Source organism: Colius striatus, chromosome 6 (genome assembly GCF_028858725.1).
Source record: "Colius striatus isolate bColStr4 chromosome 6, bColStr4.1.hap1, whole genome shotgun sequence".
Taxonomy (NCBI): Eukaryota; Metazoa; Chordata; class Aves; order Coliiformes; family Coliidae; genus Colius; species Colius striatus.
Genome location: NC_084764.1, coordinates 24,746,066 through 24,762,644, shown reverse-complemented (window position 1 = coordinate 24,762,644; position 16,579 = coordinate 24,746,066). Strand labels below are relative to the sequence as shown.

At 52.5% G+C, this 16,579-nt stretch overlaps 1 protein-coding gene across 1 annotated transcript; it reads left to right on the top strand.

The window, feature by feature from the left end:
• Positions 1–1,087: 1,087 nt before the first annotated feature.
• On the top strand, positions 1,088–16,110 carry TGFB3 (transforming growth factor beta 3). Its single transcript, XM_061998619.1, has 7 exons — positions 1,088–1,707; positions 7,098–7,261; positions 8,602–8,731; positions 10,206–10,313; positions 11,133–11,304; positions 11,875–12,028; positions 14,139–16,110. The coding sequence occupies exons 1-7, from the start codon at positions 1,224–1,226 to the stop codon at positions 14,295–14,297; spliced, it is 1,371 nt and encodes a 456-aa protein (XP_061854603.1). The 5' UTR covers positions 1,088–1,223; the 3' UTR covers positions 14,298–16,110.
• The last annotated feature ends 469 nt before the right edge of the window (positions 16,111–16,579 follow it).

Below are 16,579 nucleotides of genomic sequence, written 5' to 3'. Positions count from 1 at the left end.
AGACCTCAGCTGGGGCCAGTTTTGTCACCTGCATGAGTCTCTGGCCCCCATCAAGGGCAGCGGGTGCCCAAAGCAGCCCCTTCTCCTTCCTCTGCAAGGTTGCCACAGCAGGGCACTCCTCTGCACCCCAGCGCTCGCAGACCTGCCGGCTGCACCCTGCCTGCCTGCCACCTTCCCGCGACCCCCGGGGCCTGGCCGCGTCCCACAGCCCCACCGCCGGCCTGGGCCCCGCCGGGCAGCCGCAACCCCTCTCCCGCAGCTCGGCGCCCGGCCCCCGTCGGCCGCCCGGCCCCTCCTTCCCTCGGAAAGAAACCACATCAGGAAAGTATTCGGCGTATTTTTAGCCGCTTTTAATGCGCTTTCGCAGCTGGAAACGGGAGGGGCCTCCCCGCGCCTCCCGCCAGCGCGCGACGGACCACCGCGAAGGGCCCGGCCGCCGCCGCCCCGCGCTCGCCGCTGCCCCCGCGGCGCCAGCAGGGGGCGCCCGCGCGCCGCCGCCGAGGCAGTGCGGCGGCCACGTCGGAGGGCGCGCGGGGCCGCCCCGCGGCGGAGGGGCCCGGCCGGGGCGCGAGGGGCCCCGGCGGCGGCGCGGGGAGGCGGCCGCGGGACCCGACGGGGGGCGGTGGAGGAGGGCGAGTGCGCGGGCGCCCGTTGCCGCGCGGCTGCAGAAGCCATTTAGCGCCGTGCGGCGGGCGAAGGCCGGGCTTGGAGCTCCCTCCCCCGCGCGAGCCCCGTCCCGGGGACGTCATGGGAGGGAGGTATAAAATTTCAGCGGCGGGGCCGAGGGAGAGACAGAGTTGCGCGGGAGGGGCGGCACGGCACTGCACGGCGCGGCGCCGGGCGAGCCGGTGCGGTGCGCGGCCGGGACGCGGGGGTAGCGGGCGGCCCGGCGGCGCTGCTGCCGGCTGCAGGGCGCGGGGGGCGCCGCGGTGCCGCGCTCCCGGGGGCCGGGCCCCGGGCGATGTAGGGCGCGGGGTCTGGCCGGGGCATGAATGGTGCAGCGAGAGGGGCGGGCGGCGCGCTCCCCCCGCGGCGGCGGGGCGGTGCGGGCCGCTGACACGTGCGGCGGCGCGGCGCGGCGGGGCGCCCCCGGCTCCGCGGGACGCGGGGCGGCGCACGGGGAAGGAGCGCGGCGCGGCGAGGCACGGCGCCTGCCGCTTCTCCTTGCGGAGCGCTGCCAGCTCTTCCTGGAAGTCCTGAGTCGCGCACGGCGCAGTGAGTTCATGCACCTCCTCGCCAAGCCTCAGCCTGCGGGATCTGGGGAGGCTGCCGCCAGCACACTGCCCTGTTCCCCGCGCCCGCTCGCTGCCGCCCGGGGGATTCTCCCGGGGGCCCCCGTCGCCGCCCCTTCGCACATGAAGATGTACGTGCAAAGGGCGCTGGTGCTGCTCTCCCTGCTGAGCTTCGCCACCGTCAGCCTCTCGCTGTCCTCCTGCACCACCTTGGACCTGGACCACATTAAGAAGAAGAGAGTGGAAGCCATCCGGGGGCAGATCCTGAGCAAGCTGCGGCTCACCAGCCCCCCGGAGACCGTGGGGCCGGCCCATGTGCCCTACCAAATCCTGGCCCTCTATAACAGCACCCGGGAGCTGCTGGAAGAGATGGAGGAGGAGAAGGAGGAGAGCTGTTCTCAGGACAACACCGAGTCCGAATACTACGCCAAAGAGATCCATAAATTTGACATGATCCAGGGCCTCCCCGAGCACAGTAAGTGCTGGGCTGTCCCCCTCCCCGTGCCAGCCGGGGTGCCGCGCTCGAGGGGCCGGCTGCTCGGGACCCCCCGCACGGAGGAGGGGCGGCCGGCCGGAGCCGCCGCGTCCCCGCCGGAGGGGCCGCTTTCTCGGCGGGGCAGGAGGGGGCCGCCGCGGCGGGGGGCGCGGAGGGGCCGCGGTCTTGGGGTGGGCAGCGAGCGCGTGGAGCCCTGGGAGCGGCGCGGGCAGCGGCCCCGGCGCAGGTTGGGGAGGTGGGTGCGGGCGGACGCGAGTGGCGGGATCTGGGAGAGGCGACGGCACAGGCCGCAGCAGGGAGCGCCGAGCAGAGCCCCCGTCTCGGCCCCGGGCATCTGCGAGGAGGAGAGCGGCGAAGCCGGGAGGCGGCAGGAGGGGAGGCAGGGCGCAGCCCGCGGGTCCCGTCTTGGGGCGGCGGGCTGATAGACGGACTCCTCCCTGCCGAAGCTCCAGCGGCTGCCGCAGAGAGAGACAACCTGTCCGGTGTGTGTGGCGCTCGCACAGGCTGTGGGGCAGGCAGAGAGGTGCTTGCTGAAGAGACTGCAGGACACTGTCGAGTGTGTTACTGGGACTGTATAAGGGCTCAGCGAGCGAGCAGAAGGTGACAGTGATGTTGAGCAGGTGCAAAGCGGACAGTGATGCGGAGGGGACCCCCAAGGGAATGCAGGCATTGAGGAAACATGACAGATGTTGAGCAGGTGTGGAGCAGATGATGAGTGGGCCCAGATGTGGACACTAAACAGATTCAGGTGCAGAAGCTGAGCAGATGCAGATGCAAAGACAGAGACTGAGCAGACATGAACCCCAAGCAGATTGCAGATGCTGAGCACATGTGGGCACAAGCAATCCTTTCCATCTGTGCTTTGGATTCCTGAGGACTGGAAGATGTTGGTGGGCATGAGGTCATAACACCATCCAGGGTGTTCTCCAGTGATGCAGTGCAGTCTTGGGGACAAGATTTGAATGCCAGCAGTTCTGGGGAGGAGCTGTGACTTGGTGCAGGCAGCCTCAGAATGCAGTTACCCTGCCAGGTTTATGTTAATCTTAACATATGATGAGCTGGAATAAGAGCTACAATGTGGTAATGCAAAAAATTTCACTTAATCTTTAGCAGACTGCACTCCATCTGGTGATATGATTAGCTCTCAGCTCAGGAGACGCCAAGACTCGAACAGAAAGTGCACAGGGTATAGCAGCTTACCCGTATTCCAACGTTTTTGACCTACTGAAGTGTTGTTTCTGTAATTCTAAAAATATATGGAGAAACCAATTGTCTGTGCAAAACAGTACAGGCCTAATATGAACCGGTGTGTTTTGGGGAAGGAAACTGGGAAAGTACAACAGCGGGAAATGAAGTCAGAGGAGTGGATTTGGATAGAGGGAAAAGAGGAATGAAGACATGTGGTGCATGAGAAGGAGCAGTGAGGAGGCACTGTGGATTGGGGAAAGTTCCTGTGGAAATGAATGAACCTGTCCTGTGTCCCCACAGGACACTGAAGCAAGGTATTGAGCAAGGTCTTGTTTCAAAAGACCAAGCAGTGCTGAGACTGAACTCCTGGGAGTGGGCAGCGTAGATGCCACCACTCAGAGAAAAAGAGAACTTTGGAACTGGGTCACACTGGGAAACACTAGCTTTGGACAGGCCACAGTGTCAAGAGACGTGCTCCTTTTGAAACCTAGGGAGATTCATTGCTTACACCGTGGCTGAATTTGGCCCCGTGTCTTCAGAAGTGGCTGATGTTCAACTTTCCCATGACTCTGTCACTGTGCCAGGTGGTGATCTCAGAGCACACGCTGAGCCAAAGCCAGTCTCCTCTAGGGGGAAGGGGAGGACTGCTCCATTGAGGGAACTGCAAGGATGATATACACAAGTCTGAAATGTGTGTGCAAGCACACTCACACGTAGACCAACTGTTACAGCTCCAAACTCAGTCAAGGGGCTTGTTGGCCCAGAGAACTCATCCTTCTCAAAGACTTTAAGGCCCAAAAGTGAGGAGAGCTGAGGAGATATAGCAGTGGGGAGAGATACATCTATCTAGGAAGGAAGGATATTCAGGACTGGGTTATCCGTCCCTACTCCAAGCTGTCTAGTGTCTCACAGAATGGTGTTTCTGCTGTGCCTCTCGGGCACATTGCCTGAATTACAATGGGCCTTATTTCAGACAATAACTCACACTCAACCAACCATTCACTTCAGAGATTTCTTAAAACTCGTGGGGGTTCAGAGCCCCTTAAGCACTTGCTTGGTTAGACTGAAACTCGGAGAATATCTGCAATGGTCCTGCAAACAGCTTTGCTTACCTTTCTGAGGAAAAACACGTGCAATTTTCCAAGCCACTTTGAGAATACAGGCAATCAAAGCCATAGGTCTCTGGGGCCAAGCATCTCTTCCTTCCAAACATCATGCCTGCAGAGTTCCAGAAGGATCAATTTTTTCCCCAGAGTTATGCAGCTTTGGCATGAAACACCTTAAAGTACCAGTGGTATAATGTGGAGTGAGGCAATACCTGCTTACAGACAGCCTGCCCTTCCTTGACTTCAAACTTAAACTGTAAAACCCTCAGCCTTCTTCAGACTTGCCGGAAGCAGCAGTTGTGTAGGATTAGCAGCATGTGGAGAACCTGCATCTCACTGAACGCAGTGATAGGAAGTGGGAAGCTCCCAAAAGAACCTGCTCCCTGTGTCATGTTGTCCATGCTAAGAGACTGGTGGTCTCCTCATTTGTGTAGTCAACAGCTCTGGGCTGTCTGGGCTCCACAGTAACAGCAGGGTCTGATCGTGAGGATACACTTTGTCATGTCAGACATAGCCTGGCACAATGCACAGGGTGTTACAAATGCCCTGCCTCCAGGCTTGGTTACAGCCACTGAGTGCTGTGGACTAGGAGAGCTTGCAGGAATATTGCCCCCAGGCTTCATTCCATGCTGGTGGGTGGACATGTCTGGATTCCAGTGTGATTAACACACCTGAGCTGGAACTGGACCAAGTTCCTTAAAAAACCATCTCGCTTCCTTTGCCTGTGACCTCCTGCAAAAACTCCTTTGCCCCAAAGCAGTCAGCTTCCTGGGAGTGAGACCCTGCTCAGAGAAGGCTCCAGCCTCAGTGTTCAGAGTGAAACACACAGCTCCATCTCCACACAGGGCTTGTTCCCAGCATATGAAGGCAACATGAAACTTCTTAGGGAAGGGAAGGTAGCTTTTATTGCTTCCACTAGGAAAGTCTCCCAGGACATCATCAGCTTGCTGGTGAAGTAAGTAGGTAGAAGGCCATGTGGAGACAGGAGGTGAAATACATTGGATGCAGTGATCTCTTACCTCCATGGCTGCCTAACTTGGCCAAAAATCTTAAGGAGATGATAAACACTATATTATTTGGTCTGTGCTGTAGGACCAGATCTGCAGCCTCTAAATAGATTGTTGGATAAAGCACTACTGTTGCAAGCAGGCGCTGGGCTAGACTGACCACTGGTCTGGACTAGAAAGACATTTCTGATGGTGACTGGGACATCCCTCACGGACAGGCAGCCAGGTCTGAAATGGAAGGGCAGGCTGTTAACAGCACTATTAATAGAGATAGAAATGCAAACCCGCTTAGGTGGGTATTAAAGCACCATATCTGCCTAGGCCTAGGCCACAGAACAGTTACCAGCATTAGACTCGCTATGAAGATGCTTTTGGGCATTTAATGAGAACAGAGCTTGTTTTTTTCTGCTGTTTTTCTGTGGCATTAAACCTAGAACTGGCCACAGAGGTGGAGTCCCACCATGGGTGTCCTTGGGTGGCTCTGTGTGCTCATTGCACTGCAGGGTTGTTGGGCTGAGTGCACCAGCTCACAGCTGCAATGGGGTCTGGTCTCCTGGAATTACTAGACATCTCTTCAGTAGCAGCCAGAGACTTCCCTGCATGGGAATGCTGTTCCATTGAGCAGTACATATGACAGAACCCCTCCAATTAAAGCCCAGTGTGAGCATCCAGTCATTAGCTTATTGAGTAAAACTTCAGCACCTTAGGAACACATCCTTGTAAACTTTCAGGCTATTGCTTGCTGAGTCTGAGTGAAGCACAAGAGAAAGACATTCATCTTGATGGATATGACTCTGGAAGTGCATCAGTGTTGCTCAAAGCAGGATTTGGCACAGGAGGTGAAACTATGCTCAGGTGGTTTCACATTAGCCCATCTTCAGAAGCTGCTTCCCTAGGGAGGTAATGGTGGTGGTGTGAAAAGAGGAGCCAACTCCACAAGTCTAGCTTGAAGTTTGCTTCAGCCAGGGCTTCTAGCTTGCTTGTCACAGGCTGGAACTGTGGCTCGAAACAGGTGATATTTTTTCTATTGTTTTTTATTGTTTTGATTCAAGTATTGGTATTGCACTGGACAACAGTCAGAGGTGTTCTGTAGGGCTGCAAACAAACCTTCATTTGGGCATAGAGCAGGAGCTGCTGTGTCTTCAGTAAGCCTTAATGATGCTAGAGCTTTGAAGACTAAAAGGGGTTAAGAGGAACAACAGCAACAATAAAGACTCTTCCAAGAAAACAAAATGGTCCTGTTGAAGAGAGACTTGTTTCTATTGAGGACTCTGGTTTGGACCTCACATAGCTTTTACCTGCTGTATTTTGGGGCATCTGCAGAATGGATTTTTGTTCAGCAGGAACATGTTGAGGCAGAGAATTGCAGTGTTACTTCCTGCCCATGTGTCTGATCTCCACAGACCTCTCAGCACTATTACTCTGTCCTTGAAGAACTTGTATACAATGTGATTCATTAATTCCTTCTCCAAGTCATGAGTGAGAACTGATCTTAAAACTCAGATCTGTCGATACATGCCGAGTAGTCACAGCCCCCAGAAGTCTTCCACACCTCGTTTTCTGGACACTTGGCTGGCTTTCATTCAGGGAGCCAGTGTCAGGGTTTGTAAAACTAAAATTCAACAGCAAAAGGCTCACTTATGTGGCTTCCAGCATAGGCTAAGTCACATCATCATTGCTATTGGCAATGGGCCCCACTAGCCTTGGTTGCCCCCTTGCCTTGGTGGGATCGTCAGTTTGGCTGCAGTGGAGTCATGAGCGTGAGAAACATTTGGTGAGAAGAGTTAGAAGAGATAATAGTAAAACGTGGTTGATCTCCACTATTCTTTGATGTGCAGCATTGAAATAGCAGTGTCAGCAGTGGGAAGATTTTTCAGAATGTTGCAGTGTAGCCCAAATCTGAGTGAATTCATCCTGTGATATCTTTAGCTAGACAGGCATGCTTCACAGGAGGCAAGATGTTTGAACAACAGGCCTCTGCTGGAAAGCTGTTTCTCAAGCAATATTTATTCAAAATACGGCCTCTCTGACCTGTGGGTCTCAGTCTTTCTGTTCTTCTTTCTCCTAGATGAGTTGGGCATTTGTCCAAAAGGTGTCACCTCCAACGTCTTCCGCTTTAACGTGTCCTCAGCAGAGAAGAACAGCACCAACTTGTTCCGGGCCGAGTTCCGGGTGCTGCGTGTGCCCAACCCGAGCTCCAAACGCAGCGAGCAGCGCATTGAGCTCTTCCAGGTGAGTGGTATTCTCACCTTCCCCTGTGCCTGAGCCCAGCATAGCTTGACTCCTTAATGGTTGCCTCAAAACTGATGTGTGCGAAGCCACAGGACACAGAGAGAAGAAATCCCATACCACAGGCTTCCTCCAGCACATGCAGTGACACAGTCACCTTTCTTCCCTTTTACAGTGTGGTGCTTTCCTTTCCCCCCTGACATTGGCTGGCTGCTCTGGGCACCCTGGCATGGTGTCCACTGCAGCTCTTTGCCACACTGAAAAGAGGGATGAAAGGGGAGCCCCTCACCAGTGGAGCAGCCTTGATCATGCCATTACATCTGGATGCTTAGATCCCGTGGCAGTTTAGTTCCTTTGACTGTCACAGTACAGTTGGTGCTGATCCAACGGGTGGAGCTCTCTGTCTTGTTGCCGATTTACTAGAAAAAATAATGCTTCCTTTCAATGTTCCCTTCAGCAGCAGCTCCTCAGAGACACAATTTACAGCACCGTTAATTCAGGTACTTATCTGGAGTTTGATTTGGACTCCTTTGGCAGAATAAGCTCTGTTACAGGCTTGGAAGTGGTCTTAGGCTGGACTGGGCCACCCAGCTAACGGTACAGTTTAGCATCCAGGTAGCACACTCCCACAGGCTGGTGTCTGTTCACTTTGCAGTAAGAGTGCAGCTAAAATTGTCCTGTGGCTGGTAGGGGACTTTCTGGAATTCAAAGATCAGAATAATTCTCCACCAGCTGACACAACTAACGGAGACAATCCCAGAGCTTCTCCATGGGTTCCATGCTCTCTTGAGTCAACCTGGGGTCCTGCAGGGAGGAACACCTTGCACAGGAAGTGGGAAGAGATGTCAGCGTAGAGGGAGAGGTCTCCAAACCTGATCAGCCCTGGTGCATTTGGACAGAAGTTGAAGAGTGTAGGACACATGAAAACACCAGTGTGGGACTCGATAGGCTTGCTGGGCAAGGGACCTGTGGCAAGATGCTCTATTGCCCACCGCTGGTTCTACTCTGAAATCCAGACCCATATCCCACAGGTGTATACAGAAACAAAACCACACATTAGGTAACTGCTGTGTGCTTCTGCCTCTGGATATGTGCCCTGAAACAAGGATGAACTGAGAGAGGTGAGCTGCTGAGGACACAAAATAAGCATGGTGTAGGTCTCTGGAGTTGAGGTTGGTTGTGAAGCAGGGCCTCCTCTCCCGCACCAGGCCATTCCTGGAGTCCCACTTGCTGGGACCAACCTTCCAAAGTGGTTCTTAGCAAGCTGTGGAAGAAAAAGAGACCCAAGGCTATCCTTTCCTTCCGTGCAGCACTGATTGTCTCTCCCACTCGCTCTGGCACAGATCCTTCGTCCGGATGAGCACATAGCGAAGCAGCGCTACCTCAGCGGCAGGAACGTGCAGACACGGGGGTCTCCTGAGTGGCTGTCCTTCGATGTCACCGACACCGTGCGGGAGTGGCTTCTGCACAGAGGTAGGAGGTCATGGCATCCTCAGAAACATGGATCAACGTTGATAGAGTGTCTCTCTGCTCCCTTTTTTGCAGGAGCTTGGCTCACACAGAGGTCAGCTTGTTTCTGAGAACAAGCCTTGCCCCAGAGGGCCACCTCAGTGCCAAAGTCCTAGCTCTGTCCTGAAGTCCCCACTGTGTAGCTCTGTGGGCTGTCAGCATGGGGATTCATCCTCTGGAGGAGGAAATTATTTTCACTGAGAGACACCGGAACTTCCCTTGGTTCAAGCCCAGCAGGGACCCCTCTGCATGTCTGAACTGTCTTCTCTAGTAATACACAGAAAATGAGGATTGCTATGGTTTAATTTTCATGCGGATTAGAGTGAATCTAGTAGGGGGGAAAAACCAGCAAGGATCCTGGCTTTAGCTGTTTTACAATCAGGTATAAAGGTGAGGAAATTCCAGAGGCTGACACACCTAGACAGATGGAAGCTTTAGCACTGCCGAGAACCACCACTGGGCAGCCCAACAGCTAGTTACAGGGCAGCTCCCAGCAAGAACACTGACGCCATTCACAGCTGGAGCATAGGTACTGTGACTCAGCTGGATTGGCCTCACAGATAGAAGCTAGGTGCCACTGAAAACTGGAATGCAGGTACTGGCAAGCAGCCGCTCCCCAGAAGAGTAAGCTCTGAGCTTGTAGGCTCCTTTTTCAAGCAATCTAAATTGTGTTCTAGTAGCTGGAGTTCAGGGCTGCAACTGCAGCGAGCTTTGGGCAGGCACACTGACTAACATCACAGAGTATACAGTGCTTGGGAAATAAGGTGCTAGGCACCTTTTCAATGCCCTGAGGAGCCAGATGTTTTAATTCATGACACAACATTAAAAAAGGAGCTTTCATAAGTCTTACATTCCCTTAGTCAGGCCCACACAGCATGACTGATCCAGGAAGTTATGAAAATAGACTTGCCTCTGGAAAGTCTGTGTGACTTAGACCGCTAGCAGTTCAACAAAACAGGAGGTTGCAGCTGCTGAGCAAAATGCTTCCAGTGAAATTACTTGCCCATATCCAGCTCATTCATTTTCAGATCTCTCCTTCAGACGCTAACCAGAACCCAGATAGTAGACAGGTACCGAGGATGGCAAAACTGATTTAACACAGATACTGCAGGACAGCTCTTCAAAATACTTTCTTTCCAGTGGAGCCCCTTGTAGCTCACAAATGCTTTTGCATGCTGAATACCCTAAAAAAAAAGGTAACCAGGAGTACCCTTCAGCAAGAGCAAAGCTCTTGAGACACAGGTGAAGCCCCAAGATTCTGCTTCCTATTCTCCTTTCCAAAGCAGTTTTCTGTTCCCCAACTCTGATAGCATCCCTGCCTTTGAGACCAACCCACAGTCTAGGAGTTACCGCAGTACATGTTCCCGAGTGAAACCTCCCTGCACTAGGAGTTGTCCCAGCTGAGGAAGACTTTCTCACAGAGTCATCTTCTTTGCAGAGTCCAACCTTGGCCTGGAAATTAGCATACACTGTCCTTGCCACACTTTTCAGCCCAATGGAGATATCTTGGAGAATTTGCACGAAGTCTTGGAGATCAAGTTCAAAGGTGATAAGGAGCTGGGTTAGGGGAGGCTGTTGGGGAAGGAAAAGCCTGGAGTATCTAAAGAAAAAAAGGTCTCACTTTGCATATTTGAGCGTTTTACATTGCGTAACGTTAGTCTTAAAGCATGCACAGCTGGGTTTGCATACTGATTTATGGGTATATCCACTTTGGACATAGGTTAGAAATGGACGAAAGTAAGTGAAGTGCAAGCTGGGTGGGTTTGCACGAGTGTCTGCAGAAAGGAGTCATTTGGTATGTCAATGTATCTGGGAAGTTCAGCTTGATGCCTTCTCAGATTTCCATGGAGGCTCTGCTTTCCAGTTAGAGTGACTGAAACACAAGGAAGGCCGGCATCCTGCTTGAGGTGGCCCAGAGACTCAGTGGCTTGGCTGGCCTAAGAACTAGGAACCTCCTGGCTTGCAGCCCTGGGCTGCAGCCGCTGGCCCCTACAGGCTCCATTTCTAAGGCTGTTCTGCAGAGTGCCAATGATCTGACATCTTCTTTAAACCATTCATCTTCCTGTCTGTCCTGGGACCAAAGCCAGGATTGAGCAGGGTGGATTAATGGCCCCACCAGCAGTTTGCAAATGGTAAAACAGGTGGCCCGTAAGCTGCTATTTCAGGCCTGCAGCAGTCAGATTCACCAGGGGTAAAGGGGTCCTTGTGAGGGAGGAAGTCCCTGAGTAAGCAGACGTGGTGCTTGAAGCCTTTTTACCTGGTTCAAAGACAGCCATGAGAGTGTTAAATGCATTGAAACGTCTTGTTGCATCCTCCACTTCCTCCACACTGATTTCTTCCTTGTGGATCCTGTTTTTCTCCAAAGGCATTGACAGCGAGGATGACTATGGCCGAGGGGACTTGGGGCGCCTGAAGAAGCAGAAAGACTTGCATAACCCCCACCTCATCTTGATGATGTTACCCCCACATCGGCTGGAGAGTCCGGCGCTGGGAGGCCAGAGAAAGAAACGGGCCCTGGATACCAACTACTGTTTCCGGTAAGCCGGAGTCCTGCCTGGGGTGGCCAGGTCCCACAGGTGAGATGGCACAGCCTGGCCAGACTGCAGCTGGAGGGAGAGGCAGAGCCCTCCCAGAGGGGTTGTGGGTCCTCACGGTGCCACAGGGACCACACAAGCAGCACCGCTCAGGCAGCTGTTCCTTGTGGTGTCCAAGAAGGGGGCGCCGGCCAGCTCACCAGAGTCACTGTATGCTCTGGCTGAGCTGCTGGCTAGAGGGAGACTGGCAAGCAGCTTCCTGGGGCACAGCCTGGGCAGGGACCTGCCACAGCCCACAGCTAGCTCCAACTGCTAGAGAGCAACCAGGTGCTGCTGTGGGTGAACAGGGTGCTGCCTCCCTGGGCTAGTGGCCAAGCTACCTGCCCACAGGCCTGAGCAGTGCCAGACCGCTGAGCTGCCCACCACTGTTCGCCTGTGCTTCTGCATTTGGTGCAGGCAAACACCACAACCCACCAGGCACTGCTGGCACTTGTCCTTCTGCTCAAGAGGCTGCATCATGCAGTTGCATCCAGGACCCCTCTTGAGGTTCACTGTTTCAATACTGTGTTTCAGAAACCTGGAGGAGAACTGCTGCGTGCGTCCTCTCTACATCGACTTCCGGCAGGACCTCGGCTGGAAATGGGTCCATGAGCCCAAGGGCTACTTTGCCAACTTTTGTTCAGGCCCGTGTCCGTACCTCCGCAGCGCGGACACCACTCACAGCACGGTACGTCCAGTACATCGTGCTGTCAGGGCCTGTGGCCCTCACTCTCCTCCCTAAGCCTCACCATAGCTGGTCTCTTCAAAGCAGCAAAAGCAGTTCATTTTAATATTGGTAAAAACACATTCAAGGAAACTGTAGAACAGAGGCTAAGTGGTTCAGCAGGGAAAATGGGCTTCCTTTGGAGGCAATACTACATCTGTGCTTCCAGCCAAACGTTGAGGAGGATGCTATCTCTTGTATCCACGTCCAGAAGTGAACAGAGCCATGCAGTAAGCTCTCCTTTCTCCACAGGCACCCTTTCCAGCTGTAAGTCCCACCTGAACTACAGCATGGAAGAACCTACTAGGCAGTGAGATCCATGAGTGAAAAATGTCAGAAAGCAAATGGTTTTAGGTAACCTAAGCATAACCTCTGTTTAACATGAGTACGCTAGGTGGTCTTTGGGAAGAATACCACCTGAGCCTGGCTACTGGTTAGAGTGGAAGAAACACAAAAGCAACAGAAAAGCACAGGCATGAGAGAAGTATCAAGGGGAGAAGACAGGCTAAGGAGAATTCAGTGAAGCAAGAACAGTCAGAGAAAAACCCTGTGCTCTGTCCAGGGAAAAGAAAAGGTGGCAACCCAGGCAATGCATCAGCTTCAATAAAAAACATTACTGGAAAAAGCAGATTCGGATGAAGAATAGGTAACTAGGTAAAGAAGATATTGCAGAAAAGATGCTAACATTTTCTTGAGAGCTTAAGGCTGCACAGCAGCAAGGGTCACTAAAGCTCAAGGTCTAATATCAGTGGGAACAGTCGGTCAGTGGGAATGAAGGAGTGAACAGATGCTGAGCACTAAGGACAAGACAAAGCAAGAGAATGAACAGCTTTGAAAGGGTAATGGGCATGGAGCTTTACCATCTGGTTGTCCTGAGAAGCTCTCTAGTAGATAACTGCACTGAATCAAAGTGAGAGAAAGGAGTTTTTAGAATGGTTCCTAATGTTCTTTCCTTGAGCAAGAAAGGAAATGATCAAACATTAAGGTCAGATGAGTGATCCAAGAAACCTCTAGAACAATGTAGCTGCTGACAGCTTGCCAGCACCACCTAGGTAAAACATGGTGAAAAGATTTCTCACCAGTCTGTTTAACCTACTTCTCTCCTGAGTAGAGCAGCCCCAGAGCACATGGTACCCCTGTGTAAGAGCCAGGTGTGCTGTGCTCAGTGTCCCAGAGAGCTTCTGCCAGAAAAGCTGCAATTACATGGATCTGGATGGCAGAACAGGATATTTCCTTGATGCTTCTGATTCCCACAGTCTGTAATGTAGTTAAAAGGCAGTGTGGCAGCCCCTGTCATTTATACCAGATATGCACCAATGAGACCACAGTAGTGCAGGTGAGATCATGCTTTGGCCCCACAACTCAAGAAGTTGCTTACTGCTGAGAAGTGGCCACCTCTGGCAAGAAACATGGCAACTGTTCTGTAGCAGTTACATGGCTGAAGTGTAGAGTCATCTGTGGGTTGGGGCCAGCTGGGAGGAGGAATCCAGTGGGGTCCCACAGGACATTCTCCTGGCTCCAGCATTACAGTGTAATGACTTGGAAGATGGAGTGGAGGGAGAAAGCACCAGACAGTTCAAAGCTGGGAGGGAATTGTGGATGCTCAAGAAGACTGGCATCTATCCAGTGCTATCTAGAGATGTTGGTTGAAATAAGCAGCACTGTTGTTTTTTCTTCTGGTTTCTTTAATGGAACCCAAGACAACGTGGCCCCAGGCTGGTTACTGGTTACACCCAGCCTTGTTAAAAGCAAAAATTGTGACACTATTCACCATACCAAATTAGAGATGAAAGGAGACAACTACTATGCAGCCCTTCAACCCACAGGCATCAGCCACAGAGGCTGGCTACAACTGAAAAAAGGCTACTACAATTAAAAAAAAGCTTAAGAGTGAAGCCAGGGCAGGTGAGAGCCCTTAGAAGCTGGCCGTGACTGGGGAGTATCGCTGCCCCCAGGGAAATACCCTCTGATGGGCACAGTTCAAACACCTAGAGACCTGGTGGCTTTGCAGACCCTTCATGTCCTCATACAACTTAAACAGATTCCTGACTTTGTCACCGCATCATTTCTGCAGGTGCTGGGCTTATACAACACACTGAACCCTGAGGCATCTGCTTCACCCTGCTGTGTCCCTCAGGACCTGGAGCCACTCACTATATTGTACTACGTCGGGAGGACCCCCAAAGTGGAGCAGCTCTCCAACATGGTGGTGAAATCCTGCAAGTGCAGCTGAATGGCACGCTGGCCTGCCCAAAACCGAGAGAAACTGTTGGCACCCCTCTCCTGCTCCCAGGGAAACACAAAAGGAACCGGGGGTCAGAGACTACATGTGCCGAGGGCCAAATGCCAGACCCTGTGGCTTAGGATCTGGCAGCCCTTGGGGATCTCTTCTGGAACATTTCTTTCAGTGCCACGTTCCTTCTGGGAGTTTCTTTGGTGACATGAAGCCTGCTGGCTGGACTGTTGGTGTGGAAGAGAAGGCTAGGGTGGAGGAACTGCTGTGTGTTTGAATGCTGGGTGGTTGAGTTGGGAAAGGGAGGGAATGAGAGCAAGAGAGGAATGGAAATGGGGAGATGTTTTCCATCTTTAGCAATCACGGGACCTCAGCCCTCCCTGCTGGAATGAAGAATTAAGGGTTTCCCCTGTGGGAAGAAACCCTGAAAGTTTATTTAGGGAAAGAAAATGCACCAAGAAGGGAAGCTGCTGACAGAAGAAATGCTCAGATATAGACTTTTGTTCCTCAGAGCTGCGATCCAGGAGTCCTACAACTGAAACTCCGTGTCTGCCAAACCTATACATTCAGTTGGCAGATCCTGGCAAACTGGTTTCTAAATGCAAACCACAAAGCTCCCAGCCAGCCTGCTGAGGGTGGGCAGATACAAGGAAAGAGGGTGCCGAGTCCATTTTCAGACGGAGTGATGTCTCCATTCAGCTCAAACTCCCTTTCTGGAGTCTGAGAGATGGTTTCTGGGCCAGGGCAGGAATAATACCTGCGGGTTACCCGAATACTCAGACCATTCATTTGTGAACTGATACACCCTGAGGACCTCTTGTCTCTTACGGTTTGTGAGGAGCTTTAGGGTGTTCTGTACCTGTTCTACACAATGTCCTGAACGTGGCCCAGGCCTCACTTGCCAAGATTTTAAAAATAGTAATCTCAAAAACATTGTAAAAAATAAATATTTGGGGGGGAGATGCTCTTTTTTTCACAAGCAAGTTGTTTGTTGGAGGGTTCGATGGTTTGATGGTTTTAAACTGCCGCTGCTGTGGCATACTCGATCAGTCTAAAGTATTTTCCCATTCCAAAAGGTCTGTTCAAAGGGACAGACAGAATTTCTGTCAGCCAGAGAGCTCCAGAATAGAAATTCCTTGGTACCTTCAAACTGGCCAGATATCTGTGTGCCCTGTCCTGCCTTAGTTCTTCAGACACGTACATCACCTCTGGCATCTGTTTTTGACAGGTTCATGTAATGCTCTCCTCAAATCTAAAACACTTCCAACAGTGCTGCTGTGCAGTTGCCACAGCTGACAGATGCCCATGGCCATTTGAATATATATGGTGTGCCAGTACAGACTTGTACACATGGCTGAATAACACTCCTCCTCCCGATTTACCACAAACATTGCAGATGCTCATAAAAAGCTCACAGATGTTGCCCAGGCAAGAAATCAATGTACTCCAAATTAAAGTAAGGATATGGGGTTTTTCAGCCATAGCTACTCCCAGAGGTAAAAAATCTCCAGTGCTTGCGTTCCACATGGGACTCAGGCTGCCTCTGACTCTCCAAATGACAGCTACTTAAAGTCATCTAGAGACTACAGAGGTGCCTCCCTGTCCCTTCCCAATTCCTGGTCCCCAGTAACTGAGTATGAAATGTCACCTAGCTGGGTAATTGCATGTGGCCAGGGCGCTCCACTCTCAGATCAGAATTGCGCTCTTCCATCAAATCCTTCACCAGTAGTAGCTGCTTCCATTTACCTCATGTGAGGCTGCCATAATAACATGTAATCTCAAACATCTTAATAAACTGTACACAACTCCTGCACCATCACCAGCTGGGTTAGCAAGGCTGGGGCACTGAAGGCAGCCTGCCAGCCTCTGGGACGTTTTGGCCGGGACATACATGCTCTGATAGAGGCATTCCCCAACACATTGCCCTTTAATCTCTCAGGGACTCCTTGACTTGTCATGGATGTGATGATGAAAGGTGCAGCTCTGATCAGTCCTGCACCACTGCTGTACTACTGTGCCCTATACAGCTCTCCATGCCCATGCTTCCTGCCCCCTCAACCTCCACCTGTCCAAGGAAGGAACCAAATGCACTACAACCATGCTACTATGCTGACAGGCCAGAAATGTAGTGGCTGCAGTAGGGGGTGGAGGGAAATCTAGATGCCAAATGGCTTGGGGATTCCTTCTAATCTTTTAGCTGCAGCCCCTGGGGAGGTTTTTGTTCAGGAGCTGCAGCCGAGTCTTTGGTCTTTGTTCCTCCTGAGCCCTGGGCTGGCTCTGCT

Coding starts and splice junctions, on each gene's coding strand:
- TGFB3 (XM_061998619.1), top strand. CDS start 1,224: ATGCACCTCCTCGCCAAGCCTCAGCCTGCGGGATCTGGGGAGGCTGCC. Junction 1,708..7,097: donor CCAGGGCCTCCCCGAGCACA/GTAAGTGCTGGG, acceptor TCTTTCTCCTAG/ATGAGTTGGGCATTTGTCCA. Junction 7,262..8,601: donor AGCGCATTGAGCTCTTCCAG/GTGAGTGGTATT, acceptor GCTCTGGCACAG/ATCCTTCGTCCGGATGAGCA.